Source organism: Papio anubis, chromosome 18, assembly GCF_008728515.1.
Source record: "Papio anubis isolate 15944 chromosome 18, Panubis1.0, whole genome shotgun sequence".
In the NCBI taxonomy this organism is placed as follows: Eukaryota; Metazoa; Chordata; class Mammalia; order Primates; family Cercopithecidae; genus Papio; species Papio anubis.
Genome location: NC_044993.1, coordinates 1,145,558 through 1,161,890, shown reverse-complemented (window position 1 = coordinate 1,161,890; position 16,333 = coordinate 1,145,558). Strand labels below are relative to the sequence as shown.

Here is a 16,333-nt window from a genome sequence, read left to right as displayed (position 1 = left end):
AAAGGCGAGAGAAAACAGACAGAGCCAGGGGGTTGACGCAGACTCACACGCTCAAGAAGGGCGAGGATTTCACAGTAACCACGATGCTCTCTCTGCTGCCGCCCCCCGCCCCCACCCCCGGGCTCCCTGATTCGGGAAGGGGGAGGTATGCCTCTAATATTCCCAGAGGGGGTGCTGCAGGCCAAGGGGTTCATCTGAGGACTGTGCCAGGGGCTCCAGCAGCCAGGAGACTGGGCCACTGTGTGCAGGGATCCCTCAAGCCTTGAGCCAGGGTGGGCTGGGACAGGTGCAGCCAAGCTGCTTGCCTCTGGCACCAGTGACTGAGCAGCTCCCACGGGCATCAGCCGTCTGACAAGCAAACTGTTTCCTAGCACGTGGCGTGTGTCTGGGAGGGACAGCTGGTCAGCGGAGCAGACCATGTTCTGCTTTTCAGTGGAGGAGGGAGGTTAGAAGTCCACGCAATTCCACTGATGTGCCCTGGGCTGCAGATTCCCGAGTCCACGGCTGGAAACCAAGGGCCGCGCTCAGCGTGGCTCAGGGCAGCAGTGGACACGAAAGTGGCACCACAGTGGGCCGTGTTGGGGCCTCCCGGACAGACAGCATGTGTGGATGGACAGCGGGAGGAATGGCCACACTCTGCAGGAAGATGCTGGCAGGTAATGGGGAAGCATCTCAGTCAAGACACATGACGTGACCTACGGCCGGGACGCAAGTCAAATAAGCTGTTTAATCAAGACCCGGCAGATTTCTCTCTCACTGCTGTGTTCCGAGGGAGACCTCACCCTGGGGGCACCACAGCAGAGCCAGCCATCGCCGTGCACCTCTTCCTCCTCACTGAGCCAGCACCGAGTGCCAGGCACTGGGCATGTACGGTGGGGTGCAGGCAGGGGCCTGGGAGTCAGGACTGACTTTTAAAAGAGAGGTAGGAGGGGAAGGGATGATCCCGTAGACAGGCAGACGCTCGGGGATTTGGTCAGGAAAGGCCGAGGGTCTCGCGGATCGGCCTGACCTCTCCTGCTTCCCACTCTGTGGTCGCAGCAGCCGCTGCAGTGGGGGATGTGCATGGCCCTGGTGCTCCTCTGGGTGACCGCCGCATCCTCTGCACACCTGGTACCTGCCAGGCACCAGTTCTCTCAACGAGCACAGCACCGAGGACGCGCTGGGATGTGACAGTGTACGGCGAGCACGGCAGCCAGGGCTGCCCACCGCACACGGCTCAAGGGCCTGCGGCGAGGAACGCATTCAGGTTTGGGAACCCAGGGCAGGGCCTGTGCTCTGCTGGCAGAGAAGCCAGGCACCAGGCAGGGCAACTGGTCCGATGGCTGGGGTGGGCCTGTGGGCTGATCTGATGGCTGAGGTGGGCCTGTGGGCTGATCGGACGGCTGGGGTAGGCTGGGTGCCAGCAGCTGGGTCTCCAGGTGGGAAGGGGTCCTGCGGGGAGCAGAGCGCTGCAGGGGTCAAGGGCCCAGCCTGAGGTGGGCAGAGGAGGATCCTGGGGCGCCAGGAGAAGATGGGGGCAGAGCCACAGGACCCAGCAGCAGCAATAGCCTGTGAGGGCTGGTGTGCACCCTTCTGACCTTGCTGCCACCTCACTGGCAGGCACTGGCCAGGCTCCACCCGAAGGCCACGCTGCCAGGAGGAGCGACTCGGTCCAGCCTGGCCCCAGGGCTAACACCCATCCGTGGCTGTGGTCTTCTTCATAGCACCTTTCCCTCCTCCCCCAACGGCCCAGAAGGGAAGGTGTTGAGGACCCCATTAGTGGAGGGCTGCGGGTGCTGGGGTCTACCTGGCATCAGCCAATGGAGGGGTCCTAGGAGCAGTGACCTGTGGTCAGGTCACACTGAGGACTCTCCAGGCCCAGCTGGTTCTCAGGCTCAGCCTTCAGAATGGACACTAACAAGGTCCCTCCAGGTGACCTGGGACCAGGGGACAGCAGACCAGCACACAGCCCCGAGCTGTGACCACACCGGCCTGCGCCTTCAGAGTAGGGGCCAGCCCAGGATGCACAGTGTGGCCTCGCAGAGCAGTCACCCCCAGCATGTGGACCCCCCAGGAGGGACCCCACTGGCCCCGGGCGGGCAGCTCGGGGGACATGACCCCGTCATTGTCTATGATGCTCCAGCTGGCTGGGCCTCACTGTCCCCTGGGAGGGAGGAGGGCGGACGGGGCCAGCATTTGGAAGAAAAGCATCCGTGTTGTCACAACGGGAGGTGGCAGCGGCAGTGGTGGCAGGGAGCCCAAGGACCCGGGACCTCCACAGGCAAACCTGTGACCCACAGAGTGACCGGCAGAGGCCTGGAGTGTGGATAAGGGACCTGCTGCCAGAACCCTGGCACCCCCCACCCCCCCGTCACGTGGGCTCTGGGCAGACTCGCTGTGGCTGCAGGCCAGCTGCTCTCTGCCTTTGCCCACGAGGCTGATGTGGGCCGAGTCCCGGCTCCAGGATGGTCTCCATGGATCTGACAGCAGCAAGCAACTAACTCCGAACTATTTGACCCACACGACGGAGGGGCGAGGACCCCGGGGCCCCCAAGGGCTTCCTGCTGGGCACATCTCTCCCTCGGGAGCAAATCCACAGAGAGCCCTTCACCAGCTCTGGGGATGCCAGGTCCCATCGCACGGTATCACCAGGAGGTGACCAAACCGTTGTGCACAGCTGGTAGGTGCTCCCAGACAGAGCTGCAGCCTCAGCCCAGCGACAGTGCTAAGGCCCAGCACAGCTCTGCCCAGGAAGGCAAGGGCATCGGGCATGGAGCTATTCTACGATGCAGGTGTCTCCACGAGGCCCCAGGGAGAACTGGAGAGGCCCCCCCACCACAAACCCCCCCCCCTCCCCCCCCCAACCCCCCCCCCCCCCCACCCCCACACTGCCAAGGGTGTTTTGTCCGTCACAGGCTCCCATCTGACCCACTCAGCCACGTGTGATAGGAACCAGAGGGTCTCTGTCGTCCGCAAGGCTGGCCAGCTGCCAGAGACCAAGGCCCAGTCAGTGCCCTCCAAGAGAACCCCAGGCCCACAGGGCAGGTGAGTCCATGGGGCTCTGGCCACGGGCTGGCCTGCCGAGCCACACCTTGTGGGGCTGTGGAGCAGGACGGGAACAACAGGATCACGGACTTGATACCCACGCAGGACGCAGATTCTCCCCGGCAGTGGCCACAACAGACAAAGACGTCACAGGAGCCCACTGTCATCTGCTCTTAGGCTGGAAAACAAATTCTGATTTTTCTTTTTATGCTCATATTATGTGTCTAGGCCAGGTACGGTGCCTTACGCCTGTCATCCCAGCACTTTGGGAGGCTGAGGCAGGTGGATCACCTGAGGTCAAGTGTTTGAGACCAGCCTGGCCAACATGGTGAAACCCCATCTCTACTAAAAATACAAAAATCAGCCGGAGATGGTGGCAGATACCTGTAATCCCAGCTACTTGGGAGACTGAGGCAGGGGAATCGCTTGAACCCTGGAGGTGGAGGTTGCAGTGGGCTGAGATCATGCCACTCCACTCTAGCCTGGGCAACAGAGCCAGACTGTCTTAAAAAAAATTGTGTTTAATTGGATATACTTAAAAACCCATAAAACTCCAAAGAAAAAAACTCCAGGTTCCCTTCTTGGAACATTCAGCTGTGGCCCCCTTGGGTCCCATTTGCTGACCAGCAGCTTCAGCCACGTCAGGCCCCTCCCCCGGCCCTCCCCACCCCACGATGCTCACAGTTCTCCGCTACGCCAGGCCCCTTCCCCGGCCCTCCCCACCCCACGACGCTCACAGTCCATGGTCCTCATCTTCTGCATCTCAGGCTGCGATTTTTACGAGTAAGGACATCTGCCCCGGAAGAGGTGAGTTCACTACCGACAACCCCACTCTGCCTACGGCCATGAGGCCAAGCCCCGGGCCCTCAGGACCGCGGCATCTGCCATGAGGACAAGCCCTGGGCCCTCAGGACCGCAGCGTCTGCCATGTGGCCAAGCCTTGGGCCCTCAGGACCATGGTGCCTGGTGTCAGGGGCAGCCCCCAATACTCTCCAGGGAGTGGAGTGACGCGGTTAACAGCCTCCCTGCCTGCCGGTGCTGGGGGGCTTCTCCTGATGTTTTCTGAGCCCTTGCACAAACATGTTCCAGCAGAGTGGCATGCGAGTGAGACCCAGGCTGCGTCAGCGGCGAGTCTGCCTGCAAAACCTTCCAGACTTTTACAGGCGCTGACAGGAGCCTGGGAGGCTGCAGCCCGTCCGCTCTGGACACCAACTTGGGCAAAAGCGGGGCTCACCGACCTTGTCCCAAGAGGGCCAATGACAGGGACCCCATAGAGGGTGAAGGGTTGCGTGTGTGACAGTCGGGGACCAGCCCTCCTTCCAGAGGGTTCCACACACTGCCGGCCTCCAGGTAGCCAGGAAGTACCCATGGTGCTCACTAGAGCAGCCCTGAGGAACCCTGGGAGTCTGGAGAAGGGCGGATCACGGAGAGGGCCGGGGGACCGATGCCCAGGACGGCCCTCGCAAGCGGCAGTGTTGGGTAAAACCCGAAAAAAGAGTGGGTGCAGGGCCTGCACAAGGTGGGGAGAGGCCAAAAACACTCCTGGGCACTGGTGCCCTCCAGCTGCTGCCCCGCGAGCAGCTTCACTCCTCAGCCTGGGTGCTCAGCCCTCAGCTCCAGTCCTCACTTCTAGTCCTTAGATTCTCCATTAAACTGAATGATTTTCTTCCCAATTAAGGCAGATTAGCAGGGGGTTCATATCTCAAGACTTTGATGCTGGGAGTGGGTGGGGCTGAGAGAGACCCCTCAGAAGGGGGTCGGGGATGCTGGAGCGTGGGGATTAGCAGGGGCCAGAGAAGGCCCTGGGGAGGGAGCAGGAGGCTCGAGGCGAGGGCTCGTGGGAGAGTCTGGCACTGACAATACTGGGGTAGCCTGGGGTGGCCGGAGCCCCAGGCCCTGTGCGTGTGGCGTTTCACCCTCCCACGCTGGGGGCTGCTGTGGTGACGCTGAGGCTGTGGCCCCCATGTAGCACCCGGGCCAAGCAGGCCACGCCCCTATCGCCTCCAGCCTGGGGTGTGGGCGAGGCTCAGGTGCCCTGGCAGGATGGAGAGGCCCATGGGGGCCACCTGACCAGGGTCTGGGCCAGGCTTGTAGCTGTGCCGCAGGGCTGCTGTCATCATGCGGGGCAGGAAGAGGTCCCTCCCTCACCTCCAGCCTGTCAGCTGCCACACCCTGGGCCACGCTGAAGGACTGGGGGCCACGCAGAGGAGGCTGTGGAGGGGGTGGGGCTCCTGCCTGTCTCACCCTCCTGTGCCTCCCCAAGGATGGCACTCAGGGGCCACATCTGGACAGAGATGGGGGCAGCTCCGCCCGCGCCCGTGTCCCGAGCCCTGTACCTGTCTGAAGTTCTCCCAGGAGTTGGTCCAGGTCCAGAAGTGAGCCTTGTGCTGCCCGAGGATGGTCGCCATCAGCGTGTCACCGCGGTAATAGAAGACGGGCCTGTCGGACGGGAGGGGAGGACCATGTAACGATGGGAAGGACTCGCTGGGTCCACCTGGGGGCTCCGGGCTGCGTCCGTCATCAGTGGCTCATGTCTCTCCATGCCTCTGCGTGAGGTCTTGGTTGATACTTTACAAAGATGATCGAAAAGTGAAAAGGCCTGTAAGGTGGCCGGGGCTGGGGTGCCTGGGCGTCCCCTCATTGCTGGTCCTTGGCGAGGTCAGGCCAGGCCCTGGGGAGGGTGGGCAGGTGAGAGGAAAAGCGGGTGGCACGGGGTCTCCGGACCACGTTGGGCCTGCGAGGCAGGAACGGGGAGTGGGGGACGCAGCCGGGCACTGTCTCTCCCCACAGTGACCAAGCACTTGTGCCAGTTCCCGAGAGGGGACAAGTGAGCAAAACGCCCTCTGTCCTGCCCCGGAAAGCCAGAGGAGGCAGCTGCCTTGGGCCATCCCCACCTTCTGTTTCCCATCAAGCCTTTGGAATAATCCTCATCCCTTCAGGGCCGCCCAGGAAACGTGGTTTGAGTGAAGTGGTGGCTGCTCTCGGGGGTAGAAAATGGACTTTGAACACCAAGGATTTAGACAGAAATTAAGAGCCGGACGAGCCGGGCCGTGGACTTGGCAGAGCAGCGACTCAGGTGGAAGGAAACTACAGGAAGCCATGGGGCACCGAAAACCAGGCTGGGCAGGGAAGAGGGGTGGGATGGGCAGGGCGGTGTGTGCCTGGGTACAGGCAGGGATGAGGCCCCTCTTCCGGCCTCGCTCTCCCTCCTAAGGCTTTCCTGAGAGCCAGGGCCTCGCTGTGCTTGGACATTCCCAGGGTGGCTCCCGCCCCACAGGCAGGTCCCCAGGTCCTCTCGTCACAGGCCCCCGCCTCCTTCAGCACTGGGCACGAGCACACCTGTGTCCGGAATGAGGGGCAGCTGGGCCTGGGGTCACACCTGATCATCAGCTCTGGGCTTCACCACTTGGATCCGGGGGAAGGGGCCGGGGCAGTTCTAGCACCAACCTGTCCATCAGCCGGCCCTGCAGGAGGGCGGGGAGGAGATTGAGGCCATCAATGGCCCTGTCTCTGGGCGGCGTCAGGCCCGCAAGCGCCAGGCTGGTGGTGAAGAGGTCCATGATACTGCCCAGCTGGTGGCTCACCTGAAACACACGACAGAAACATGCTCAGGGCACTCTGCCCCAACCCGATGGGGCTGGGGGCCAATCCCCAGGGGGATGTGCGCCCCACTGCCCAGCTGGGTCTACAGATATGCACACATGCGCACATGCCCATGGCAGGGACTGAGCGGAGCCACAAGGCCTGTGAGTGGCAGAAGGGCCTCTAACCAGGTCTCAAAGACCCCAGAGCCAGGCCATATCCTCACTCCCTGGCAGCCTCCTCTGCCCCTGTGGATCAGATGAAAGGAGAATCACAGCCCTGCCAGGGAGATGCCAGGAGGTCCCACCTCTCCAGGCCCACCTGTCTGGAGAGGACCGCCTCACTCTAACACTGAAAGCCCTTATGCCACCGTGAGCCCTGCCCCTTAAGTCAGAAAAGCAGATGGACGAAAACCAGGCGTGGAGGGGCAGCTGAGGCTGGACAGGAGCGCCTCTGAGTGGCTGTGGTGGGGACGGCTCCTGACACACCCAGGAAGCTCCAGGACAGGCAGGAGGGACAGGCAGGCCAGGCCCTGGGGAGGGTGGGCAGGCGAGAGGAAAGTGAGGGCTTCACACACCCTGGGATGGCCACAGGCCTGGGCCTGCTGCCCGGCAGACAGGTGGACGCTGACTCACCTGGCCTGCGGCGATGTGCCCCGGCCACCACGCGAGGGCAGGCTCCCTCATCCCTCCTTCAAACGTGGTCTGCTTCCCACACAGAAAGGGGCCGTTGCTGCCAGCTGGGAGAGAGGGGCCCCACGTCAGGCCACTGGGACCCGATGTCCCCAGGCCCTCCCCCTTCCCAGGTGACACTGAGTCACTGAGACCGGTCATGGGGACAAAGGGCCCGGCCGGGGCACTCTGGCTGGAGTGCGAGATCCGAGCCTCGGGGCAGCCCTCCAGGGGCTCATCTGAGATGCCGCGGCTGCAAGGTCTCCTGGGAAAGTGGCAACGTCATGCCCACTGAGGAAACGGAAACGCAACCACACAGTATCAGCAAGACTCAGAAACGTACACTCCCACAGCAGAGGCCCAGGCGCCGGTGCGCAGTCGCCGGCTGGTGCTTCCCGAACGTGAATGTTCACAAGCCTCCCGGTGTGTGGGGAACTTAAAATGCAGCCAACTTCTGGCCCCCTACGGTTCTGACTCCGTCAGTCAGGGTGGGGTGCAGGAATCTGTGTTTCGGACAAACCCCCAAGACTGGATTTTGGTCTCTGAGCCATCGCTTGTGGGAAGTGCTCATGGGGCAAAGGCCAGCTCCGGTGCCGGCACCATCCCCGGCTCACGCCCAGACATGGAGGGAGGAGGCAGGGGGCTCATGTCATGAACAAAAACCACTCCTGCTGCTGTAGCCTGAGCACCTGAGGCGCTCTCAGCTTCGGGTCCCCTGAAAAAAGGGGAAAAGGAAACCAAGGGGCTGGCTGTGGTGACTCACACCTGTCATCCCAGTACCTTGGGACGCTGAAGCAAGGGGATTGCTTGAACCCGAGAGTTCAAGACTAGCCTACACTGGTTTCTACCAAAGAGAGACCATGGCTAAACCCCAACTCTACAAAAACAAAAATTAGCTGGGTGTGGTGGCGTGCCTCGTAGTCTCAGCTATTCAGGAGGCTATTCAGGAGGTGGGAGGATCACCTGAGCCCAGGAGGTCAAGGCTGCAGTGAGCTGAGATCACGCCACTGCACTCCAGCCTGGGTGAAACAGCAAGACCTTGTCTCAAAAAAAGAGAAAAAAGAAAAAACGGGATGCGGTGGCTCACGCCTGTAATCCCAGCACTTTGGGAGGCTGAGGTGGGTGGATCACGAAGTCAGGTGATCGAGACTATCCTGGCCAACACGGTGAAACCCCGTCTCTGCTAAAAATACAAAAAATTAGCTGGGCATGGTGGCGGGCACCTGTAGTCAAAGTTACTCAGGAGGCTGAGGCAGGAGAATGGCGGGAACCCGGGAGGCGGAGCTTACAGTGAGCCGAGATTGCGTCATTGCACTCAAGCCTGGGCGACAGAGCGAGACTCTGTCTCAAAAAAAAAAATTATTTTTCTGGTAGTGAAAAAGTGAACCACCCAGGGGACGTGAAGTCACCGCAATTCTTTCCTGCGCTGCCTTCCAAACCCCCTTGAGTGGCAGCGTGGGGAAGCCTCTGAACAGAACCTCGCAAGCAGCTCTGCTCAGAGTCCCTCACAGGCGAACACGCCAACACCCAGAACCTGGCCTGGCTCAGGGAGGGCCCTGCTCATAGCAGCAGAGCCACAGAACCTGTGAGGGGACAAAGGACACTGAGCTAGGGATAGTGGCCACTTCTAGGGGACACTCGGCTCGCAGGAGGCCATGCTGTTCTTTCTTCTTTCTCCTTCTCTCCCTGACTCCCTCCCTTTTCTTTCCTTCTCTCTCTCTCTCCTTTCCCGCTTTTTAAATTTTTCTTTTAGAGACAGAGTCTAGCTCTGTTGCCCAGGCTGCAGTGCAGTGGTGCAATCTCGGCTCACTGCAAGCTCTGCCTCCTGGGTTCATGCCATTCTCCTGCCTCAGCCTCCTGCATAACTGAGACTACCGGTACCCACCACCACGCCAGGCTAATTTTTTATTAGTAGAGACAGGGTTTCACCATGTTGACCAGGATAGTCTCGATCTCCTGACCTCGTGATCCTCCCACCTCAGCCTCCCAAAGTGCTGGGATTACAGGCGTGAGCCACTGCGCCCAGCCCCCTCCCCCGCTTTCTCTGGGATGCTCTGTTTCTAGTCTTGTGCTGGGTGCTGGGTGTGGGGGTTCTCATTACAAATAGGTACGTATGCCATTTGTTTGTATGAAACCCAGCACTTTGGGACGCCGAGGTGGGTGGATCACGAGGTCAGGAGACCGAGACCATCCTGGCTAACACGGTGAAACCCCGTCTCTACTAAAAAATACAAAAAACTAGCCGGGCGAGGTGGCGGGCGCCTGTAGTCCCAGCTACTCGGGAGGCTGAGGCAGGAGAATGGCGGGAACCCGGGAGGCGGAGCTTGCAGTGAGCTGAGATCGCACCACTGCACTCCAGCCTGGGCTACAGAGCAAGACTCCGTCTCAAAAAAAAAAAAAGAAAGAAAAAAAAAGAAATGAAGACTCAGGTCGCTGGGGCCCTTGCCACTGCTGGCTGGTGGTTGTGGGTGCTGGCGTCGAGGTGGCCCCCCGGGCTCCCCCTGCGGAATGGCAGCCAGCACCCTCCCTCCTAGGCGCTGCCTGTAGCCCTCCACACATGGGTCTGTGCGGGGCCTGGACTCATGGGTCTGACTCCAGTGGGTGGGAGGTGGAGCTGTCTGGAGGGCCTGCACGGGAGCCAGGCTCACCCAGGGGAGCCATCTGGTGGGACGTGGCACCAGGGAGCCTATGTTTCTCTTTTGGCTTCCAGCCGTGCTGGTTTCTATCACTTCAAACCCTGAAGCCCCTCTCCCCGCAGGACGCCAGGCTGCAGGGGCCCCCCGCGTGGCCTGGGAAGAGGCTGCAGGGCGCCCCCGTGTGGTCTGAGAAGAGGCTGCGGGCCCCCCGTGTGGTCTGGGAAGAGGCTGCAGGGCGCCCCCGTGTGGTCTGGGAAGAGGCTGCGGGCCCCCAGCTTGGAATGGGAAGAGGCTGCAGGGCGCCCCCGTGTGGTCTGGGAAGAGGCTGCAGGGCCCCCTCCCCCCGCCGTGTGGTCTGGGACGAGGCTGCGGGCCCCCAGCTTGGTCTGGGAAGAGGCTGCAGGGCCCCCCTTGTGGTCTGGGACGAGGCTGCAGGGCGCCCCCGTGTGGTCTGGGAAGAGGCTGCGGGCCCCAGCTTGGTCTGGGAAGAGGCTGCAGGGCCCCGTGGTCTGGGGAAGAGGCTGCAGGGCCCCAGCTTGGTCTGGGGAGGCTGCAGGACTAGCTTGGAGGAAGAGGCTGCAGGGCTAGCTTGGTCTGGGAGGGCTGCAGGGCCCCAGCTTGGTCTGGAAAGAGGCCGCCAGGGCCCCGTGTGGTCTGGGAAGAGGCTGCAGAGCCCCGTGGTCTGGAAGGGCTCTTGGGCCCCAGCTTGGTCTGGGAAGAGGCTGCAGGGCCCCTGTGGTCTGGGGCGAGGCTCAGAGCCCGTGTGGTCTGGGAAGAGGCTCACGGGCCCCAGCTTGAGTCTGGGGAAGAGGCTGCAGGACCCCCTGCATGGTCTAAGGAGGAAGAGGCTGCAGGAAGCCCCGTGTGGTCTGGGGAAGAAGGCTGCGGCCCCTCAGCCCATGGTCTGGGAAGGGGTGCAGGCCCCGTGTCTGGACGAGGCTGCAGGGCCCCAGCATGTGGTCTGGACGAGGCTGGGGCCCCTCCCCACCGTGTGGTCTGGGACAGGCTGCAGGGCCCCGTGTGGGGTCTGGGAAGAGGGTTGGGGCCCCCTGGTGGGAGGGTCTGGGAAGGGCTGCAGGGGCGCCTCCCGTGGTCTGGGGAGAGGGTGCAAAGCCCTGATGTGGTCTGGAGACCCGAGGCTGCAGGGCCCCCTCCCAGCGTGTGGTCTGGGGCGAGGCTGGGGCCCCAGCTTGTGGTCTGGGAGAAGAGGCTGCAGGGCCATAGTCCTAGAAGAGCTACAGAGGCGCCCAGTGAGATCTCGAGGAGAAAGAGAGCTACAGGCGCGCCGATGTGGTCTAGGAAAAGGCTCGCAGACTAGCGAGATCCTGAGAGAGGCTACAGGGCCTGTGGTCAGAGACGAGGCCACAGAGCACCGTGTAGTCAGAGGAAGAGGCTGCAGAGAGAGAAGCGCCAGTAGTCTGGGGCGAATACGGGAGCCCGTGAGTCGAGGAAGAAAGTGTGGGAATTTCGTGAAGTCAGGAGAGAACTTCACGAGGCGCCCGTGTGAGTCTGGGAAAAGAAGGTGCACAAAGCGCCCGGTGTGAGTCAGGGGCGAGGCACAAGACTGGCGAAAGTCGAAAACTACAGAAGCGCCGATGAAGTCGGGAAGAGGGTGCAAGGTGCCCCAGCGTGGTCTGGGAAGGCTGCAGGGCCCCTTGTGGTCTGGAGACGGCTGGGGCACCCGTGGTCTGGGAAGAGGCTGGGGGCCCCAGCTTGGTCTGGGAAGAGGCTGCAGGACCCCGCGTGGTCTGGGAAAGAGGCTACAGGGAAACCCCCGTGTGGTCTGGGGAAGGGCTGCGGGCCCCCCGTGTATGTGTGGTCTGGAGAAGAGGTGCAAAGCCCAGTGGTCTGGGAAGAGGCTGCAGGGCCCCGTGTGTGGTCTGGGAAGAGGGTGCAAAGCCCGTGTGGGAGAATACTGGGGCGAGGCTGCAGGGCCCCAGCTTGGTCTGGGGAGGAAGAGGCTGCAGGACCCCAGCAGTCTGGGGAAAGAGGCTGCAGGACCCCAGCTTGGTCTGGGAAGAGGCTGCAGGGCCCCAGCAGCTTGGTCTGGGAAGAGGCTGCAGGGCCCCCAGCTTGGTCTGGGAAGAGGCTGCAGGGCCCCAGCAGTCCTGGGAGAGGCTGCAAGGGCCCCTGGCAGTCTGGGAGAAGAGGCTACAGGAGCCTGTGGTCTGGGGCCGAGGCTACAGAGAGCCCGTGTGAGTCTGGGAAGAGGCCTACTTGGGTCCCCAACAGTCTGGGGAAAAGGCTGCAGGGTTGCTACGTGTGGTCTGGGAAGAGCTCGCGGAGCCCCGATGTGGTCTGGGAAGAGGGTGCAGGCGCCCCGTGTGGTCCTAGGAGGAAGGGCTGGGAGGCCCCGTGTGGTCTGGGAAGAGGGTGCAGGGCCCCCTCGTGTGGTCTGGGAAAGAGGCTGCAGGGCCCACACCTCCCCTTGAGGTGGTCTGGGACAAGGCTACAGAAGCCCGTGTGGTCCGGGGGAAAGAGGCTGCAGGGCACCCCGATGTGGTCTGGGAGAGACGCTGCAGGGCACCCGTGTGGTCTGGGAGGGCTGCGGGCCCCAGCGGTCTGGGAAGAGGCTGCAGAAGTGGCGTGGTCTGGGAAGAGGCTGCAGGGCACCCGTGTGGTCTGGGGCGAGGCTGCAGGGCCCCCAGCTTGGTCTGGGGGATGAAGCTGCAGAGGCGCCCCGTGTGGTCTGGGACGAGGCTGCAGGGCCCCAGCTTGGTCTGGGAAGAGGCTGCAGAGCCCCGTCCAATGGTCTGGGAAGAGACTGCAGGGCTCCCAGCAGTCTAGAGGAAGAGGCTGCAGGGGCCCCCTCGTGGTCCTAAGGGGAAAGAGCTGCAAGGCCTGTAGTCTGGGAAGAGGGTACAAAGAGGCGCCCCGTGTGAGGTCTGGAGACAGTGCAGGGCCCCAGCTTGGTCTGGGATAGGCTACAGAGCCCGGTGGTCGGGGAGAAGAGGCTGCAGGAGCACCCGTGTGGTCTGGGGAGGCGCTGCAGGGCACCCACGTGTGGTCTGGGAAGAGGCTCTGCGGGCCCCAGCTTGGTCTGGGAAGAGGCTGCAGAGGCAGTGGTCCTGGGAAGAGGCTGCAGGGCACCCGTGTGGTCTGGGAAGAGGCTTTCTGGGCCCCAACTGGTCTAGGAGAAGAGGGCTACAGAGGCGCCCGATGTGGTCTGGGAAAGAGGCTGGGCTCCCAGCTTGAGTCTGGGAAGAGGCTGGGGCCCGTGGTCTGGGAGGAAGAGAGGCTGCAGAAGCCTGTGGTCTGGGAGAAGAGGGTGCAAGGCGCCCCCGTGTGGTCTGGGACGAGGCTGCAGGGCCCCAGCTTGGTCTGGGATGAAGCTGCAGGGGCCCCCATGTGGTCTGGGGAAGAATGCGGGCCCCATGTGGTCTGGGAAGAGGGGTGCAGAGCCTGACGTAGTCTGGGGCGAGGCTGCAGGGCCCCGTGTGGTGGTCTGGGAGAGGGTTACAGGGCCCCCTCGTGAAGATAGTCTGGGAAGAGAGGCTGCAGAGCCCCGTGTGGTCTGGGAAGAGATTGCCAGGGCTAGCTTGGTCTCGGAGAAAGAGGTGCAGGGCCAGCGTGAGTCTGGGGCAAGGCTGCAGGAGCTAGCTTGGTCTGGGAAGAGGCTGCAGGGCTCCCAGCTTGGTCTAGAGGAAAGGCTGCAGGGCACCCCGTGTGGGTCTGGGAGAGGCTGCAGGGGCCCCAGCTGGTCTGGGAAGAGGCTGCAGAGGCCCGTGTGGTCTGGGAGAAGAGGGTTGGGGCCCGTGGTCTAAGGATGAGGCTGCAGGGGCCCCGTGTGGTCTGGGAAGAGGCTGCAGGGCCCCCAGCTTGGTCTGGGAAGAGGCGAGTTCGGGTTTGTTGGCGCTGGGGTCGGGTCAGGCATTCATCAGTGCGGAGTGGGGAAAAGGCTGAAGCTCCATCCCGGGAACCACTCAGGTGGTGGGGGCAGGAGTCCATCTTCATGGAGGCGGCCTGGTCCCTGGGTGACCAGGTTCAGGGCACACTCCCAGGGCTGCTGGGGGTCTTGGGTGCCAGCCCCCACCTCAGCAGGGACACCCCGCTCCACCAGCTCTGCTGTTTCCATGCAGCCTCCAAAACCTCCGGTCTCCAGGGTCACCCTTCGGGAAGCGTTGGCCTCTTCCAAGACAAACCCTCTCCCTTGTGTCATTTCCTCCCCACCCCCAAGTTCAAAGCCACTCCTGCCTCACAGCCAGTGCAGCTGCTCCTCACCGACACAGTGGCCGCGGTGACCCGCGAGGAGTGACGGTGAGCGCTCACCTTGTTCGGGGGCGGAAATGAGGGCAGCGCCGTTGTCCGATGTGAAGAAGACGAAGGTGTTGTCTGCGATGTGCAGGTCGTGGAGAAGCTCCAGCATCTTCCCAACGCTGTCATCAATCTCCCGGACGGCATCTCCATACCTGGAGGACGGAGACAAACAGATCAGGCAGCCAGCGGCATATTGGGATTCACGGAGTACGTTAAATCTTAACTTCACAGACAACAGCGAAACTGGCCGGCCTCTTCCCGGAAGAGGAATGGCTTCAGTTCAAGTTTACGTGGCTTATGAAGGACAGAGCCGGCACCCCCACCACAGCCCTCCTCTCCTGATCCCAGGCCAGTGGACGGCTTCAAACGGGGGGGTTGCTCTGGCCTTTCCAAAATAGTCACTAAATGCCACGGTACTGAGTGCCCCATCTCTGGAGTCACATCACCAAGCACAGCTGGGGCCTCCAGCGTGGTCTGTGCTCCTTGGAACCGGGACTCACCGCCCTCGCTGACTGGTGCCCAAGAAGGGTTTGGAGGCGTAGACGGGTGCGTGTGTGGCGTCGACAGCCCAGTAGAGGAAGAAGGGGTGGCGCCGTGCCTGTCTCTTAATGAAATCCAGGGCTTCCTATGGTGAGAGTCGCACCGTCCTCCTCCAGCCTCAGGCCAACCTCCCCACGCCTCCCGCAGGGCGAGGCTGCTGCGGTCCCGTTCCCCTGCCTCCCGCAGGGCGAGGCTGCTTCGGTCCCGTCCCCCCGCCTCCTGCAGGGAGAGGCTGCTGCGGTCCCGTCCCCCCGCCTCCCGCAGGGCGAGGCTGCTGCGGTCCCCGTCCGCCATCACCTGCAGGTAGATCTGGGTGAGGTTGGCTTCCCCCGTCTTCAGATTAATCGGAAATTCTTCGTAATATCTGAAAAGAACACAGATCCGGACAGACGTCAGAATCTAGGCCAAGAAAGTCCCCTTCTCCCTGACTTCACTGGCAAAGCCACGGGCTTGATGTAAAAGGAGGCTGGGCCGGGCCACGGACTTGATGCAAAAGGAGGCTGGGGCTGGGCCATGGGCTTGATGTAAAAGGAGGCTGGGCCGGGCGTCATGGCTCACGCCTGTAACCTCAGCACTTCGGGAGGCCGAGGAAGGTGGATCATGAGGTCAGGAATTTGAGACCAGCCTGGGGAACATGGTGAAACCCCATCTCTACTAAAACCACAAACATTAGCTGGGCATGGTGGTGTGTGCCTGTAATGCCAGCTACTTGGGAGGATGAGGCAGGAGAACTGCTTAAATCCGGGTGGCGGAGGTTGCAGTGAGCCAAGATCGCGCCCCTGCACTCCAGCCTGGGAGACAGAGCGAGATCCTGTCTTGGGGGTTAAAAAAAAAAAAAAAAAAAGGAAGCCTGGAAATGAAATGTCCACTCAGAGAACAGACCAAGCTGGATGCGTCCCTCGCTCCCGCAGGTCGTGGTCTTGCATCTGATGACCTGCCACGTGAGAAGATGGGGGAACAGGGCCAAGGGCGCGACACCAAGGTGAAGGCAGTGAGGTGGCCGTGGTCGCTCGGGGCTGGGACTGGGGCTGGGGAACCACTGCTCAGGCCACGGGGCTCGTTCTGAAACAGCTGCAGTGCTGGCTGTCCCAGCCTGCGACTACTGCAAACCACAGAACTGCACACTTCAAATGGGGGCTGCGCGGGGTGACTCCCACACCTCCAAGGAGCTCTGTCTAGAAAAAGGCAGCAAGCTGGTGCCACTTCTGGTCCACCGCCACGTAACCAATGAGCGCTTCCGCCAAGAAGAGTCAAATTAAGCAAAATAAAATTCACAGATGAGGGTCCCTGACCCGGTGCTGCCGTGTCCAGAGGTGCTGCCCCCATGCCCGGGCACCAGGACGGCTCTGTCCGGACAGCGGCTTTTGCTCCTGGTGTGGCTCCCAGTGGGGTTTCGTCCCACCTCCTGTCCTGCCCATGTCCCTGGACGTCTGGAGCACAGCCGGCCTCCCCACCCGTGGACCACATGGGCAGTACCCTGACAGCTAGGACAGACTGTGTGGGCTCACTCTGCTGGGGGCCTTCCTCTCTCAGGACAGCTAAAGGGATCTACGACCTTGAAAAGGTGGGAAACCCCAGGCGTGAGTCTCACAGGCTCTGGGGCAAAACTTGGTGACAGAAGCC

General features: G+C 62.2%; 1 protein-coding gene across 2 annotated transcripts in view; it reads right to left on the bottom strand.

The window, feature by feature from the left end:
• Positions 1-16,333, bottom strand: part of GALNS (galactosamine (N-acetyl)-6-sulfatase) — a 43,871-nt gene that overhangs the window by 6,997 nt on the left and 20,541 nt on the right. For both annotated transcript variants that reach the window (XM_009197054.4, XM_021932287.2), the window contains exons 6-11: positions 15,008-15,074; positions 14,671-14,795; positions 14,183-14,322; positions 7,242-7,345; positions 6,472-6,608; positions 5,361-5,463 (exon numbers count right to left, since the gene is read on the bottom strand). In XM_009197054.4, the coding sequence (XP_009195318.2) occupies positions 5,361-5,463; positions 6,472-6,608; positions 7,242-7,345; positions 14,183-14,322; positions 14,671-14,795; positions 15,008-15,074 (676 nt within the window). The remainder of the gene's footprint in view (positions 1-5,360; positions 5,464-6,471; positions 6,609-7,241; positions 7,346-14,182; positions 14,323-14,670; positions 14,796-15,007; positions 15,075-16,333) is intronic.